The sequence below is a fragment of the Pseudorasbora parva genome, chromosome 12 (assembly GCF_024679245.1).
Source record: "Pseudorasbora parva isolate DD20220531a chromosome 12, ASM2467924v1, whole genome shotgun sequence".
Classification (NCBI taxonomy): domain Eukaryota; kingdom Metazoa; phylum Chordata; class Actinopteri; order Cypriniformes; family Gobionidae; genus Pseudorasbora; species Pseudorasbora parva.
Window position 1 is genome coordinate 36,972,765 of NC_090183.1, and position 18,001 is coordinate 36,990,765.

Here is an 18,001-nt window from a genome sequence, read left to right on the forward strand (position 1 = left end):
AGCGTGTTGACTTTCAGAAATCCTGACCCTGGTATGCAGCGCGTCCACCGAGATGCTGACGCAGATCAGGACTCGGGCATTCAATTGATGGAGTGTGATAAGCCCTGTTTGGGGCATACTAATAAGTCATCTTGAGGTGGATATTCAAAACATGAGCTGCAACCTCTCAAATGCCACCAAAAGATAAATATTATTCAGTGATAACAGTGTTGGCTGATATGCTGTCCATTTTGTTTGTTTGTGTGTGTGTTAATGTAGCCTACAATGTATAACTACAATTAAATTTTATATATTCTCCTTTGCAAAAATGAATTTCTCCTCATGATTCTGCTCTGTTCCCATAAGTCTTTCTATTTGACTGTCCTAATAATAGCTTTATTTTCACAAATGCCCTTAATAAATATTTAATATGTCCCCTAATTATTACAAGGCAGTTAACATGCAAGCACTGAAAACATTTGAATCATTCAGGCTCTTACTGGAACTTACTGATTTGTAATAGAGCACACAGACCCCTAGTGGAAGTCATGGGTAAGTTTGGTTAAGGAGAACCATTGAGAAGATGTATAAGTGGGGATATCGTGACGCGCTCCATTCAGTGTGAGCCGAGTGAGAGCAAAGGAGCTTCTCCCCACCCAGGACTCTGCTTTTCACCAACTCTGCTGGAACTCGGAAAAAATGGCTAATAATTGTAAGTGCTTATTTAAAATGTTATTTTCAATTATGTTTTCGATGTCTAAAATATTTTCAAGTTATATTTTTCTGAAACTACTGGATGCATGAGTAATAAAAACATTCTTATTACTATAAAATATAGGCTAAATGTGATTTATATATATATATATATATATATATATATATATATATATATATATATATATATATATATATATATATATATATATATATATATATATATATATATATATATAAAATACTCGTTGTGTCGTTGTGTGTATAGCTCACAGTGAAGGTTGAAACCAGCTGAGGGATCACCACCAAGCAGCAAAGGACTTTCCCTGTTCCTGGAGATCTTTGGGGCTACCTGTTAAGATAAAGAGCTGCCTGTGTGCTGGCTGATGATGCGCGAGGGAAAATAAGCATTTCTCTGACATCTGTGGAGAAGTAGGCGTTTTGTCACCATGGAGGACATCTTAAAGGATCAAGACTTTTGGTCCTTCAATGAATCATCTAGAAACTCCAGCGTCACCAATGAAACTTACGGCGTGAACCAGACGGTGAACCCCCTGAAGCGGAACGAAGAGGTGGCAAAAGTGGAAGTCACCGTACTGGCCTTGGTTCTCTTCCTGGCACTCGCTGGTAACCTTTGCGTCCTTATTGCGATCCACACGGCCAAGCACAGCCAATCTCGCATGTATTACTTTATGAAGCACCTCAGCATTGCAGACCTGGTCGTGGCCGTCTTCCAGGTTCTTCCTCAACTCATCTGGGACATCACATTTCGCTTTTATGGACCAGACATCCTGTGCAGGTTGGTGAAATATCTTCAGACCGTTGGGATGTTCGCCTCCACGTACATGCTGGTGCTGATGTCCATAGACCGATGCATGGCAATCTGTCAACCACTCCGTTCTTTACACAAGCGAAAGGACCGTTGTTACGTGATTTGCTCTTGGGCACTAAGCTTACTTTTCAGCGTCCCACAGGTTTATATATTCTCTTTACGGGAGGTGGGTCCAGGAGTATATGATTGCTGGGGAGACTTCGTGCAGCCCTGGGGAGCGAAAGCCTACATTACATGGATTAGTCTGACAATATACATCATACCAGTGACCATCCTGAGTGTCTGCTACGGCCTTATAAGCTTTAAAATATGGCAAAACTTTAAAAGGAAGACGAAGAGGGACCCGTGCATCACTCTCACAACCAAAGCATCAAAATGCAGCGCTCTCACGCGGGTCAGCAGCGTCAAACTCATTTCCAAGGCCAAAATCACCACCGTTAAAATGACATTTGTTATCGTACTGGCTTATATAGTGTGCTGGACTCCGTTTTTCTCCGTACAGATGTGGTCAGCGTGGGATCCCCAAGCACCAAGAGAAGGTGAGTTTCTTGAACAGTTTGATTAGAGTTTTACGCACGTGCAATGCGAAATGGGCTAATGGGGATCGGGGGCTATAGTTATTACCTTAACTAACTCGAGTAGTTTGTGGAATCGAAGGGAAGTTCGATTAACAGTTGGTTAGTCTAAGGATTTTTCATTTCATTGAAATTTTGCTGGCAGTTACAAAAAGATCATTTTGGCAGTTGCATTTTTTTTATTTTTTTTTGCGTCTGGATCTAGCCTACATATTATGTTGTCTTAACTTGTATATTTTTATAGTTTAATGCTTTTTGATCTATCTATCGATCTAAAATATAATATCTTTTTAGGTTATCTAAGTTATTAAACAGCAAGTGCTAACAAAAAGTATATCAATACTATAAATTTAAGGCTTGTTAATACTGGTCAACCAATAATCTAAATATTAGTGATATATAGCCTAGAGTTTTTGTTTTATAGTATGCAAGTTTTTAATAGTAAGAGCATTAATAATAATAGGCTAATAATAATAATTAATACTAGGCCTACTACCATAATAAAGTCGTAAAATCGTGTAAACAATGATTATATGTAAATAGGTCTAAATCACGAAAACATAAAATTGAATAAAACAAAAAATGGTCCGCGATATGGCATATCAGTCAACAAATAAAAAAATAGATAAAATAAGGAAAACTTTAATATTACTTTTCTAAAGTACCTCACTAATTAAACAAGTGATTATTATTTTTATTATTTTAATTTATTTTTTAATTTTATTAGACAATTAAACAAGGTATTCTAGTAGACTCAGTTATGACGTCAGTTTGTAGCCAAGTCCGGAAGTTTGCTTGCCGTAAATTCGGAAGTTCCCTCAACAAGGTTTGTAGTTGTAATTTTTAAAAAAAATCCAGTTTTGTTCTTTAAATAATTTTTTATGTCATACATTTAAAAAAAAAAATCGTGAGTGTATATATATTACACCATGCTTCTCTGTCACCTCAGCAAGGTAATGTTCATGTATGATTTAACCCCTAATGTCTACAGCCTACTGATGTCACAACATTCCTCATCTCACTTTTACTTCTATTTTCATACCATACCTGAGCATGCTATTTTCACAATCAAAAATAATACAGTTAGATATACAATTGGGCTATCAGTCTTAGCCTAAAGGTATGGTGAATTCAGTGTAATTGCGACACTTTTTGCCATTAAGATGACTTGGAAAAAGTGTCCCAATCAACCTGAATTTACCATAAGAGCCGACAAAATTAAAATGGTAGCCTTATATGTTCATGTGAGATGGTTCCTGTCCATGACTATTGTGTTCTTTCAAGTGTTATATATTATAAAGCAAAAAACAGCTGGTTTTAATTTATTGTAATTCATTGGACACAATGAATACGGTTGTATCAGTCCAGATCTATAGGATTTTTGTGATGGCATCTTACTTTTAAATCACTACAGATGTAGCCTACTCCGCTATAAACGGCAAAGCTATAAAGACCGGCCTCGGGGACACATTAATATTCAGAAGAGCTGCACCGCTTAAATCATGACCGTCTGCAGTATGAGAAATCACCCATCCAAACAAACCAGGGAGAGCTTGTGATAAAGACCTGTTGTTTCGAATAAAAGAATGATGCAGCTATATGAGATTAATAATGTAGCATATTACTGAAATATGTGCTTAATCGATAAATTGATTACAAAGTTGGTTTGTTTTTTACATGCACATGAGACATTAAGGATTCCTAAAAGTTTTGAGCTTGGCCAAACATTGCATTATTTAAAAATACAAATTTATAAATGTTTACACAATATTCCTGCAAGCTCAGAAGTTGGATCAGAGTTCCAAGGTTATGGCTTCTCTTGTGTGTTTGAAAGAAAATGTCACAATCAATGTTCTTGCCATGGGTTTTACCATGTTTGTCCTGCAATAAAGAGAGTACGGTCAGGTCACAAGTCGCACAGTTCAGAAAGAATTTTTTTTATATATCTCGTGTATATATACTGGCTTGCATCATGACCTCCACCATACAAAATTGGCCAAGACCAAGTGGTTCGTTTTATAACACCGATGATTTGATGTGCTCAAACCTTTAGCTGAAGCTCTACGTTTGAATGATAGCTGAAAACAGACTCTTCTTCTTGAACTTGCATATGTTTGCTTTATTTTGAGACCATGTTGGGTTTGGCAGTGTCATTTGGCCATTAGTTTTGTTCTCATCTCCATGACTCTTGCTTGAATTACAAGAGAAAAACAGCTTTCCACCAAGTCTTTCACCTTTTTTCGAACAGTAAAAACATTTGGACAAATGACGCTCTCTGGACTGTAGGGCTTCTAAAATGAAGAGAATGCGCTGAGTTGCAGGGACCTTTATCTTCAATGTGTAAATATACACTGTCGTTGAAATCTTTGGGGTTAGAAATATTTTGTATTATTCAGCAAAGATTTTTACAGTGTCACAAAGAAATCTATTTTAAATAAAAACTTTCTCTAATTCTAATAATCCTTTCAAAAAATGTATTACAGGTTCGCAACATTGCTAATAACAAGAAATATTTTTAAGCACCATATCAGCATATGACTTTTGTAAGGATCATGTCAGACTGAGGACTGGAGTAATGGCTGCTGAAAATTCAGCTTTGTAATCACAGGAAATAAATACACCAATCAGACATAACAATTGTGACCACTGGCAGGTGAAATGAATAACACTGATTATCTCCTCATCACGGCACCTGTTAGTGGGTGGGATATATTAGACAGCAAGTAAACATTTTGGCTGCGTCCGAAACCTGGAAAATGCTGCCTTCGGAGGACACATTTGAAGGCAGGAATGCATCAAGCAATGTCCGAATCTAATGTTTGCTTCACTTCCTGTCTCCAGAGATACCTTCATCTGATCGATTTTTGAAGGCAGCGTACATGTATCCTTCACTGCCTTTGATATCCCACAATCCTGTGCTTTCCATTCTGTGACAGTTGAGCTGGGGAAAAAGTTGTCGTCTGAAAGTTGTGTTTGCTGGTCAGTTTGTGTGTAAATGTGTTTTTAACAAATATTTTTCACTTCTGATGTCATTTCTAGCGAGAAATGACTAATGTAGTAATTAAATATGTGTTTAGTTTTCACCAAAGCTCTCTCTATTTTGCTCTCAATCATTAAACTGTTAAGCTGCCTTAGAAGTCTGTCCGAAATCAGTTTTGTGAGGTGCCTTCGTGCACAAAACTGCAGCGAGGCAACGAGTCAGTTGGCTAGGTTTTCAGACGCAGCCTTTGTCTTCAAAGTTGATGTGTTAGAAGCAGGAAAAATGGGCAAGAGTAAGTATTTGAGCGAGTTAGACAAGGAACAAATTAGCTCTTGTGGGGTGTTACCGGTCTGCAGTGGTCAGTATCTATCAAAATTGGTCCAAGGAAGGAACAGTGGTTAACCAGCGACGGAGTCATGGGCGGCCAAGGCTCATTGATGCACGTGGGGAGCAAAGGCTGGCCAGTGTGGTCCGATCAAACAGACAAGTTACTGTAGCTCAAATTGCTCAAGAAGTTAATGTTGGTTCTGATAGAATATAGGTGTCAGAATACACATTGCATTGCAGTTTGCTATGGGGCTGCATAGCTACAGACCAGTCATAAGCATCAGAATTGGACCACAGAGCAATGGTTTGAGGAACACTTCAACAAGTTTGAGGTGTGTTGACTTGGCCTCAAAATTCCCCAGATCTTAATCGAGCATCTGTGCTGAACAAACAAGTCCGATCCATTGAGGCCCCACCTTGCAATTTACAGGACTTAAAGTATCTGCTGCTAACATCTTGGTGCCATATAGGGGTCTAGTGGAGTCCATGCTTCGACAGGTCAGGGCTGTTAGGTTGTAGGTCATAATGTTATGCCTGACTATATATATATATATATATATATATATATATATATATATATATATATATATATATATATATATATATATTCTTTTTAAAAACTGTTTTTTTATTTACTGTAATACTATTTTATAATATCATCTGCGGTAACATTATATTTTAGGGTTCAATTCTTGGTAATAAATTGCTTGTTATCATACATACTAGGATATTGCCTGTTTATTAGTATTTATAAAGCACATCCAATGCATTATTCCGCATTACCTTCTACACCCCTTAAAGGGATAGTTCACTTTGAAATTAAATTTTGATATGTTTTAGCTTACCTCATGGGCATCAGAGATGTAGGAGTATTTGTTTCCGCAGTAGTTTCAATTTTGAACATTTTAGGTCAAACCGTTCTTGTCTGTGCCTCACATAATGCAGGTCTATGGTCACCACCTCAAAGAGCATACACAGAAAACAGTATTTATATCGTTTTTACCTCTTGTACACCACTACGTCCGACTGATCTGAGGGTGCGCGTGCGTGTTTCCTGTGGTGTACAAGAAAACGATATAAATACTGTTGGTTTTCTCACACAAACCGCTCGTTTCGTGTCTTAGGCCATCAGTGTGTATTTACGATGGGGGATTGTTTAATTTGGACTTCTCTGTGTATGCTCTTTGAGGTGGTGACCATAGACCTGCATTATGTGAGGCACAGACAAGAACGGTTTGACCTAAAATGATCAAAATTGAAACTACTGCGGAAACAAATACTCCTACGTCTCGGATGCCCACGAGGTAAGCTAAAACATATCAAAATTTAATTTCAAAGTGAACTATCCCTTTAATCCTACTCAATACCTAAACCTAAATGCTACAAAACTACATTACTAACTATTAATAAGCAGCAAATTAGGAGTTTATTTTGGGAAAAGTCATAGTTAATAGGGAATATGTGTTCCACATATACTAAAGTGTTCTACTTTATACTAAAATGCATTCTATAGGTTAATACGGTATATAGGAAACTTCTTTCAAAACGACTTACTGATCCTAAACTTTGAACAGTAGTGATTTAAAGATCAAATACCTTAATATTATAATAGCTTTTAGCATGATGGAAAAAAATGCTTAAGTAGATGATCATCTAGCTTTGCACCCAGTCAAAATGTTAATCTGTGAATCTTGTGCAAAGCACTTTTGCAGCCTGGAAACTCATTTTCACTGCTTCACATAAGAATATTCCCTTTCATTCTCTCTCTGTTGATTGATCTGACTGCCGATGGTACAGAGATGTGCTTGCCCAGTTTTCTCTGAGGCCTGAGAGCTCAGCACAAATAGGAGATAGCAACTAGCAAACAGAAAAAGCAATACAGTTGACTGAAACCCTATCTGCTATATGGGTTTGTTGCTTACTCCTTCATTTTAATTTACTCTGAGAGACTGAAGGATCAAACGGAGAAACTTTGAGTTCGGGTGTTTTAATGCGAATGACCAAACAGAAAGATGTACACTGAAAAACAAAATCTTGTCAATCTTATTTCATTATTGCTCACTGTAAAGTTTTTATTTTTGCCCAATTTGCTTTTCTACTGGTTTGGTCTTCTTTAAACCTGCGATGGTCATGGTTGTTTGTTGAATATTGTGAATTATGCTGCCTTCACATGCTGTCAGAAATGTACTTCTCACTTCTGAAGTTGTGATTATGAGCTCTTCACGTTCAAGTGCTTTGTTGTTGTAAAGAATAGGAATCCTAGAGGACATCAGGTTTATTCTTTGCCTGTAGAAGCCTTATTAAAGCCAGAATGTCCCATTCGTTGACAACCCTATAAAATACCAGCGCTACTGTATACATCTTCAGCCATCAAGATCTAGAGTCTCGGTCAAATACATGCTATTTTTGGTGTGCATAAATCGTACTATGTTTAAAGTTTAGGGCACGCCCAACTTGGAATCTTGAGTAAGAGTATCTCAAAGTTGTACTGTCATGTTGAAAAGAGCAGCATAACTGATTTTCAAGTTATTCTTTCTTTTGGATGGACTAGGTTTTTCCCCCTACAAAGCCTATAACCAGCACAATTTCTTTGGTTGTTGCTCTATTCCTAACACAGATAGGTCTTTTTAAAATGCGCCACAGTGTATTTTCAGAAAGATTTTGGAATCCAATGGAATCATGGTTCATGTATCAGAGTCTTCTTTTTTACCCTCATGCATCATCCTTTTCTCAGAGTGAGGTCATCCAGAAAGAAACATTTCTCAGGAGAATTTATTTCACAGCTCTTATACATTAGACTGCAATAGGCATGTTTAATCGCAGTACAGTCAGCTCACCACCAGAATACTAATTCGACTTTTGATTACTATCACCTGGTTCTTATTTCCTCTTTGCATACCAAAAATCGTAGTTAAGGACTACCGAAGTTGCTATGTATGGCAAAGTCCTATCAGTATTCTTATGGTGATGTAGACAATGTTAGTGCTTTTTTGACCTGGTTTTCCATGTTTATGCATATTATTTACAGGTTTTGGATTCTTATCCCCTCCAGTGTGAATGCCTGAATGCGGATTGCCAATTTTTGTCTTAAGATAAGATCACATTAGCGATATTAGCAAACTCATGCAGATTAAGAAGCTTCATTGCCAAGAGTGTACAGAGGTATGAAGCACGGAAGTCACTTTGAAACTAAGCAGCTTTCTGTTGTTCAAATCTTGACGAACTTGAACCGGTTATAACATTTCTATTTCTATGGTCTGTACATTCTATTTCTATTTCCAGTGTTGGGGGTCAATTTAAATTTGTGGAAACGATCAATTTTTTTGTTTGTTTTGTTTTTGTCAGGAATCTTTGATGAATAGAAAGTTAAAAAAATAAAATCTTTATCTTTATAACATTGTAAATTACTTTACTCTTAAAATGTAACCCTTTATTGCTGAATAAAATTGTTAATTCTTTAAAAAACAACCTAATGACCCCAAACTTTTGAACAGTGTGTCATATTTTGCCATCATGTTATAGAAGCAATAAGTATGGAAGCTTGTTTCCGCCACAGAATAAAAAAAGATAAGTGCGACTTATTATATCTCACAATTTTGACTTCATAACTCACAAATCTGACTTTATAACTCACAATTCTGACTCACAATTCTGACTTTATAACTCACAATACTGACTTTATAACTCACAATTCTGACTTTATAACTCACAATTCTGACTTTATAACTCACAATTCTGACTCACAATTCTGACTTTATAACTCACAATTCTGACTTTATAACTCACAATTCTAACTTTATAACTCACAATTCTGACATTATACCTCACAATTCTGACTTTATAACTCACAATTCTGACTTTATAACTCACAATTCTGACTTTATAACTCACAATTCTGACTTTATAACTCACAATTCTGACTTTATAACTCGCAATTCTGACTTTATAACACAATACTGACTTTATAACTCACAATTCTGACTTTATAACTCGCAATTCTGACTTTATAACTCACAATTCTGACTTTATAACTCACAATACTGACTTTATAACTCACAATTCTGACTTTATAACTCACAATTCTGACTTTATAACTCGCAATTCTGACTTTATAACTCACAATTCTGACTTTATAACTCGCAATTCTGACTTTATAACTCACAATTCTGACTTTATAACTCGCAATTCTGGCTTTATAACTCACAATTCTGACTTTATAACTCGCAATTCTGACTTTATAACTCACAATTCTGACTTTATAACTCACAATTCTGACTTTATAACTCACAATTCTGACTTTATAACTCGCAATTCTGGCTTTATAACTCACAATTCTGACTTTATAACTCACAATTCTGACTTTATAACTCACAATTCTGACTTTATAACTCGCAATTCTGACTTTATAACTCGCAATTCTGACTTTATAACTCACAATTCTGACTTTATAACTCACAATTCTGACTTTATAACTCACAATTCTGACTTTATAACTCGCAATTCTGACTTTATAACTCGCAATTCTGACTTTATAACTCGCAATTCTGACTTTATAACTCACAATTCTGACTTTATAACTCACAATTCTGACTTTATAACTCACAATTCTGACTTTATAACTCACAATTCTGACTTTATAACTCGCAATTCTGACTTTATAACTCGCAATTCTGACTTTATAACTCGCAATTCTGGCTTTATAACTCACAATACTGACTTTATAACTCACAATACTGACTTTATAACTCACAATTCTGACTTTATAACTCACAATTCTGACTTTATAACTCACAATTCTAACTTTATAACTCACAATTCTGACTTTAACTCACAATTCTGACTTTATAACTCACAATACTGACTTTATAACTCACAATTCTGACTTTATAACTCACAATTCTGACTTTATAACTCACAATTCTGACTTTATAACTCACAATTCTGACTTTATAACTCGCAATTCTGACTTTATAACTCGCAATACTGACTTTATAACTCGCAATACTGACTTTATAACTCACAATTCTGACTTTATAACTCGCAATACTGACTTTATAACTCACAATACTGGCTTTATAACTCACAATTCTGACTTTATAACTCACAATACTGACTTTATAACTCACAATTCTGACTTTATAACTCACAGTTCTGACTTTATATCTCACAATACTGACTTTATAACTCACAATTCTGACTTTATATCTCACAATTCTGACTTTATAACTCACAATTCTGACCTTATATCTCACAATTCTGTCTTGATATCTCACAATTCTGACTTTTTTAAATATATGCAACTGCAAGTTTATATCTCACAACTTTGGGGAAAGAAGTCAGTATTGTGAGATAAATGGTCACACTTATCTTCTAAAAAAATGTATTTTGTGGCAGAAACGAGCTTCCAAGTGACTACAAACCAGTGATATGTACTCGAGGCTCAGTCTTGGTCTCGGACTCGGTCTCAAGACCATATTTTAATGGTCTTGGTCTCGTCATGGACTCGTATGCATTTGGACTCGGAATTGACTCGTACTCGAACATATTAGAACTCTTTAAATTGATGTTTGACACATCCAATGATGTGTGATTTTCTTAAGCACAACTGCGCATGACGTATGCAAAGGTAGCAGGACTCAGAAGACACGAAACGATTGGTTTCTCTAAGGAACCCAACAGTATTTGTTATTTTTTACCTCATATCAAACAAACCTCATCTAGTATTACCCGCCTCCATTACTACGCAATCATATATATATATATATATATATATATATATATATATATATATATATATATATATATATATATATATATATATATATATATATAGCCTGCATGGATCGGTCCAATGGGGAATCTATGTAAATATTTCTATGATTGCGTCGGCTCTCTCTGGTCTCAGTCTCGACTCGGACTCGAATGAGCTGGTCTCGATAACAAAACTGCTATAAACCATACTTTTGCCTGAGAACTCTCTCCCATGATGATAAAATCACTAATGTATGACCTTGTTTGGCTTATTGTTTTAATGTAAATAGGAGCAAAATGAGTTTATCTCAGTCAATCATCTCCGGCTTTCTAGCTTAGCAGATCTTTCAGCATTGTTATGAGTTAGCAAACAATCTGTTCTTTATTTTGTCTATATTTATCTGTTTGCAAAAGATCTTAAAGAAGGACAGCACAGTGACAGATTATACTGATTACACTAACACTGTTTTTATTTTTAAAAAAAGAAGTAATCTGAAGTAAGCTTCTCACATCAATTCATTTTTAATGCCACATTTATTGTGTATGCATATCTCAACAAGATTGTAGTGATAAAGCGTGTCTGAGCTTGGGACACTGCTGAATGACATTTTTCTTTCTGGACTTCTAAAGACAAACAGTTCAGTGGCACAGGCCCTTATCAAGATACTGTAGCCAAAATAAATTGCCTAATTTGCTACTGAATGTAAAATTAGTGTCTAATGTCTTCACAGTAATATGTTTTCATTTTGCCCAGATTGCAATCGTTCATTCAGATTTGATCTGCGCTAATATCAGATCTGAGGGATTGTTTTGTATGAGGTTAAATAGAGGACACCAGCCTATAACCTATTAATCTCAAACAGTTCTCAAATATCCGTTGGGCAGGAAATGTCACACAACGTTGTAAATATATATATATATATATATATATATATATATATATATATATATATATATATATATATATATATATATATATATATATATATATATATATATATATATATATATATAATATGCAGTATATACATGCAAATATTTTTTTTAAATATATATACATGGAGTAGTGTGTATTTATATACATAATAACTGACCATGCAGAATATTTCACCTAACAGGTTAAAACAAGATCATACAGTTGGATTACAACTTTTTACATTGTTTACAGCTGTTTCTTTCCCTCTACAGCAATGCCCTTTATCATCTCCATGTTGCTGGCCAGTCTGAACAGCTGCTGTAACCCCTGGATCTACATGTTTTTTGCTGGGCATCTCTTCCACGACCTTAAGCAGAACCTGCTGTGCTGTTCCACGCTCTATCTGAAGTCCTCTCAATGCCGCTATGATCCGGAGCAAGATTCCCGTAAGAGCAACTCCTCCACCTACGTCATCAAAAGCACCAGCAGCCAGCGGAGTATCACCCAGACTTCCGTCACATAAACCAGATGTACCTCAAACCCTTTTATTTTCACAATTTGAAAGCCAGATGAAGGACAGGGAAGCTAAAACGTAAGCCCACACAAGACCGCAGTGCGAGCTAAATGTCAGTAATCAGTTTCCTTCAGCTGTGTTTTCGTTTGGGAATTATTCAGAATGTCATTTTAATTACGCCACTTCTTTTTCGCTGGTTTTCTTATCTCTGAGAAACCTTGAGCAGTAGTCATCTGTTCCTTACCTTCATGTATTGTGCTTCTTAACATTACAGAAGGAACGTTGTTCAATTCTGACCATGGTTGTGGTCTATTGACACTAGTCACACATCTTCATCGTTTGAATTGCTATCTGATTGTGTATACACGTCCCGTTTGGCTGCATAAATGTGTCTTGGTGCTGGGCACCAAAATTTGCAGCGCTTGAGACAGCTCATGATGAAAGCAGTATGGGGCTAAATAAGCTTTGATGATTGTGGCATAAAACATAACAGCTGTTATGTGGCACATACAAACTTTCGTTTACGGGCATAGATCTGTTTAGGAGGAGCAAAGTTTGCATATGGCCTGAACAGCCAGATGGATTTACACTTGGCCGATTCTCAAACCACCAGATCGGATTTCGGTCGGTCTTAAATGTGTCTTAGAGTGTCCAAGTGTAAATACCCCTGATGATATGTAAATGTGCAAAAACCACCAAACCTTAAAGGAATAGTTCACCCCAAAACATTTTGCCATCCATTACTTAACCTTTCGTCTCCTCTGAAAATGCTTATTCGTAAAAAGGAAAGAAAAGCAGTGAAAATGAATACCATTTTCCCTATACTTAATGTCAGTGAAGTTTGACATACTTTGTACTGAAGACGACTGCAGGATTTTTCCCTTTAGGGCCCGTTTACACGACACCATTTTGAACTAAAAAGAGAAAATGTTTTATGTCTTAGCCGTTCTTTTACAACAGCGTTGGTAAATGATGGCCTGCAAACACACTTTAAAAAAAGATACCGCTATCATCTCCGTGTAAACTACAAAAATAGTGACGTCATGCGCATGCGTATTACGTGGTCAGTTAGTGCATAGTGTTTCTTTACAAAGTGACATCGCCAACTACTGGCCTGGCATGAATAATACAGCGTTTTTCGTTGTTTTCATGGATCCGTGTGAACAGGATCGTTTTTGTCTGTGTGCGAAAATGCAAAGGAAAACATTTCTTCATTTTTAGTACATTGATGTCGTGTAAACGTACCCCTATGCATTAAAAAGGAGGCAACTGTCACTCGCTACAGAAAATCGCTTACATAGACGAGGAGTAACATTTTTGTTTGTTTTAAGAACACAAGCACTTTTCATTTTTAGAACACTCATGTTCTTGTTATTACTGTTCTTTATCATGTTACATGTAAACTTCACTGTCAAGCCTATAGAGGACCACATCTCTTTGCAAAATGTTTCTGCAATGCATTATGGTAATCAAATATGACAAACAGCCGATTTGTTTTTGAAAGTGAAGGGCTGGTTGTTTACTCGAGTTTTATGGTTGTTTGTCTTGTAAGAGAGAGTATTTGTAATCAATAAGATTAAAGTGTTTATTCCACTTGCATATTTTGCTTAATATTGCTCTAAATACTTATGATTTTGTTGCTTTATCTTTATAAAATTTCCTGAACATGTTAAGAGGACGAGTACATTTTACATAATTGTTTACGAGTGCTGCAAAATGAGAAGGAAAAATGATAAAGGCAGTATTATCAGCAGAAAATATATTTATTTTATAAGGTTTAAATACTCTATTCACTGAAACCTTTGTTACTTTCGCATTTAAAAAGCTACTGATTTTTTTGTTCCTCTTGAAAAATATAATGCCTATTTACATTTAATATGTGTAGCTGTAGATTTTATTTATTGAAATAAATTGTGTTGATGTCTAACTGTGAGTAAATGTGTTTACAAGTGGAGTATAACAAGCCATCTAAAGTGAAGAGTTGAAAGCAAATAGATCAAGTTGTAAAATTATATTATTATATGTTTTTGACCACTGTATCCTTTCGTATTTATTAGAGGAAAGGGAAAAGTGTCATATAAAAAATTTGAAATTACAGAAATAATGAAATTCAAGAATTCATTGCATTAATTTAAAGGGTTAGTTTACTCACTTTAAATTACTCAGTTTATTATTCACCCTTATGTCATTCCAAACCCATAAGAACTTTGTTCTTACACATATGAAGATATTTTTCATGAAATCCGAGAGCTCTCTGACTCTTCCATGAAGCACTGTAATAACCACTTTCAAAGCACAGAAAGGCAGTAAAGACATTGTTAAAATTGCTTTTGAGTTCTACGGCAGAACGGCGGCTCACCATTGGCTGATGCTGTTCACGTGATCACCACAAAGCATTCATATGATGTTTTATAACAATGTTTTATACCTTTCTGGACCTTGAAAGTGGTTATTACATTGCTGTCTATAGAGGGGTCGGAGAGCTCTCGGATTTCATCAAAAATATCTTTATTTGTGTTCTGAAGCTTAACGAAGGTCTTATGTGTTTGAAACGACATGAGGCCAAGTAATTAATGACAGAATTTTTTTTTTTTTTTTTTTGGTGAACCAACCCTTAAAGAGATGAAATCATATCCAATGTCCTTTTTGGTAACAAATTTGAGTATATAAAATTGAGTTGTGGAATGAATCAGTTGTAGTGCAGCAGCAAACTTGCTTTACACAAATGAAGCAGAGAGATGTGTATTCTCATTTAAATCCCCACACTTTTAATTAAGTAAAAAAAAAGAAATTAACCTATAACTCAAAAAACGTTATTTACTTATATATAAAGGACAATTCAAGGCATTATTGTTTAAATTGAAATGTTTAATTGTCGTACAGAATACATCTGACATTGTCATGATAAAAATACCACACTCAGCAACATACCATTTTGAATCTGTCAAACTTAGACACCCAATGAGATCAGATAAGACTTATTCTCCATTGTCAGTCAGAGAGGCCTTTCATCCAACACACGTCTTTCTGAACAAGCAGGTGGCCTAATACTCAATTGCTCCCAAAGCCTCTTGCATACACTGAGAATATAGAAACATTGCATGGGGCAGACAATGAATTTCTTTCATTTTTAGGGAACTTTTACTCAAAATTAGCTACTTGTCAAATAAAACATTTTCCTCCAAGGACCGAACATGTAAACTTGGACTTGTCTAGGAAATCTAAACCTCTTTGCGTAATGCCACCCGTACGCTGCTGAAAATCTTCCCTAGAGCTTCGAAAAAGGGGTCACAGAAGGTGTGGATGCAGAGAGAGTAGATTCGACTCAGGCATTGGGTCTCGATCAGATAGCTCTTAATGCAGGGCATGACTGCCCAGATGTGACAGAAGGAGATGCAGGCAAAACAAAAGCCCCACAGCAGCGCCACTGGGACGCCAAAGATGGCGGATAGCACTCGGTAGCACCAGTACTTGGAGACGGTGAAGGTGGTGTAGCTGGCCTTCCACACTCCATCCATACTGTGGGTGCCATCGGGTTCGGCTATGACATCCTCAAAATCCACCTTGGATTATTGGGGGGAAAGATATCGTATTACTGGTTAGTATAAATTTTCAAGAACCAAAGATTTGCTGTCAAAGATTAGCCTATTGAGCAATCAAAAGTCAATGTCAGTGATTTGTCAGGCTTGAGATCTCATCTGTGCTCCTAAAATGGGTGATGATTAATTCTCCAAACAGCGACATTTGATATCAAAATCCCCCCATCAGTTGAAGGCAGCTTGTTTATTTCAGCTTCAATCTCGTAAGAACTATAAAGAGTATTAAGAGGAACTATTTCAGAAAGGTATTTCAAATCTTTATGTAACATCTATTTAAGAGCTGACAGAGAAAAATCTGATATTCAGTAAATATGCAAAATGCAGCCTTATAACACGTAGTACTGACAACATTTGGAATTAAACTCTTGAATGAGAGAGATTATTGGAAATCAAAAAAAAAACTATTTTTAAAAGAAATTTATGCTAGTATTAAATTGATCAAAAGTGACAGTACAAGCTCTATTTCAGATACATTCAATTTTTTTTAACTTTGCTTTCTCAAGGAAATGTATCAGTTTCCAAAACTATATTAAATATATTACATTTCAATATTGATATTAATATGATATGTTATCAGTATTAAAATGATTTCTGAGGAATCATTCATGTGACACTGAAGACTGGAGGAACTTTGCTATCACAGGAATAAATTACATTATAAACAGATCATTTCAAATTGTAATAATATTTCACAATACAATATCTGTTATATATTTTGATCAAATCAATGCAGGCTTGGTGAGTCACCCTGTTTATATATAGATTATATACTGTTTATTACATACCTATATATAGTGAGAAGTACACAAAGTGTTGCTAATGACAACAGTGATCTTACACTCACGGTCAACAGTGAAAGAACACCATAGTGTAATTTTTGCCATGCTCAATAAAGTCAATATAAATTGCACAATATCTCCTACTAATCTAGTGAATTATTAAAACACATGGCAGCTACTGAAGTAATATATTTTACTGTCTGACACACCCTTTTACCTCCTTCTATAAATACTGATAGTATGGCCTGTCCTGGCAGATGAAGTAGGTTTAGTGCTATTTTTGGGTCATGCTGTGTAGCTACAGAATAAAGTGTTGTGCAGAGCTCACACGCAAGCAAGTCTGTCTCTACGGACCAGATCAATCCACTCATATCGGTTCCACCGATTAGGAAGATAGTGAATAGTTTGCACTCTTGATCGGTTTCTCAAAATGTATTTATAGCTACATGTACACATTTTTGTCAAATATATGCTTACAGGGATATTTTGGCTGAAAAAAAAGGTCATATACTTAAAAAATTTTGTGTGCAAGCTATTCGTTTCTGCAAATAATTCTCAAACCCACATTTTTTCTTTTTGTTTAAATGGCATTTCACTGAAATTTGCAATGTTTGTTAACAATGTTTTGTCACACCAAAATCACACATACCTTTACGACATCTTCATTGATCTGCTTGGGGTCCCTGTTGATCAAATCAATCTCCTTGGTGTGACTATCCCTCAGGATTTTCTCCTCGTTGGTGTTATACTGGTCCGCCATTTTGGGGGCCTCTGGCCCAAAACTGGTCAGAGCAGGATAGATGTATTGCAAGAAGTGTCTGAAGGAAGGAGAGTCAAGCAAACTAAGACAGCGACCGAAGGAAAAGTGTCGGAATGGCCCCACAGTCCCTAGTCCCTTTTAATTCTTCAATCTGTGGACTGACGACACGCCTGGAATGCAAGGGACAGCTGCGCCGGCCAGGGCTCCTGTCTCTCTCTCCTGCTCAGGCTGACTGTCTCACTCTGTATGTTACCCTCCTCTACCCCCACCCATTA

General features: G+C 35.9%; 2 protein-coding genes across 2 annotated transcripts; one reads left to right on the top strand and one right to left on the bottom strand.

The window, feature by feature from the left end:
* The first annotated feature begins 357 nt into the window (after positions 1 to 357).
* On the top strand, positions 358 to 14,515 carry oxtra (oxytocin receptor a). Its single transcript, XM_067460157.1, has 3 exons — positions 358 to 691; positions 962 to 2,064; positions 12,347 to 14,515. The coding sequence occupies exons 2-3, from the start codon at positions 1,143 to 1,145 to the stop codon at positions 12,595 to 12,597; spliced, it is 1,173 nt and encodes a 390-aa protein (XP_067316258.1). The 5' UTR covers positions 358 to 691; positions 962 to 1,142; the 3' UTR covers positions 12,598 to 14,515.
* Positions 14,516 to 15,446: 931 nt separating this feature from the next.
* Positions 15,447 to 18,001, bottom strand: cav3 (caveolin 3). Its single transcript, XM_067458497.1, has 2 exons — positions 17,616 to 18,001; positions 15,447 to 16,151 (listed from the first exon to the last, which is right to left on the bottom strand). The coding sequence occupies exons 1-2, from the start codon at positions 17,724 to 17,726 to the stop codon at positions 15,810 to 15,812; spliced, it is 453 nt and encodes a 150-aa protein (XP_067314598.1). The 5' UTR covers positions 17,727 to 18,001; the 3' UTR covers positions 15,447 to 15,809.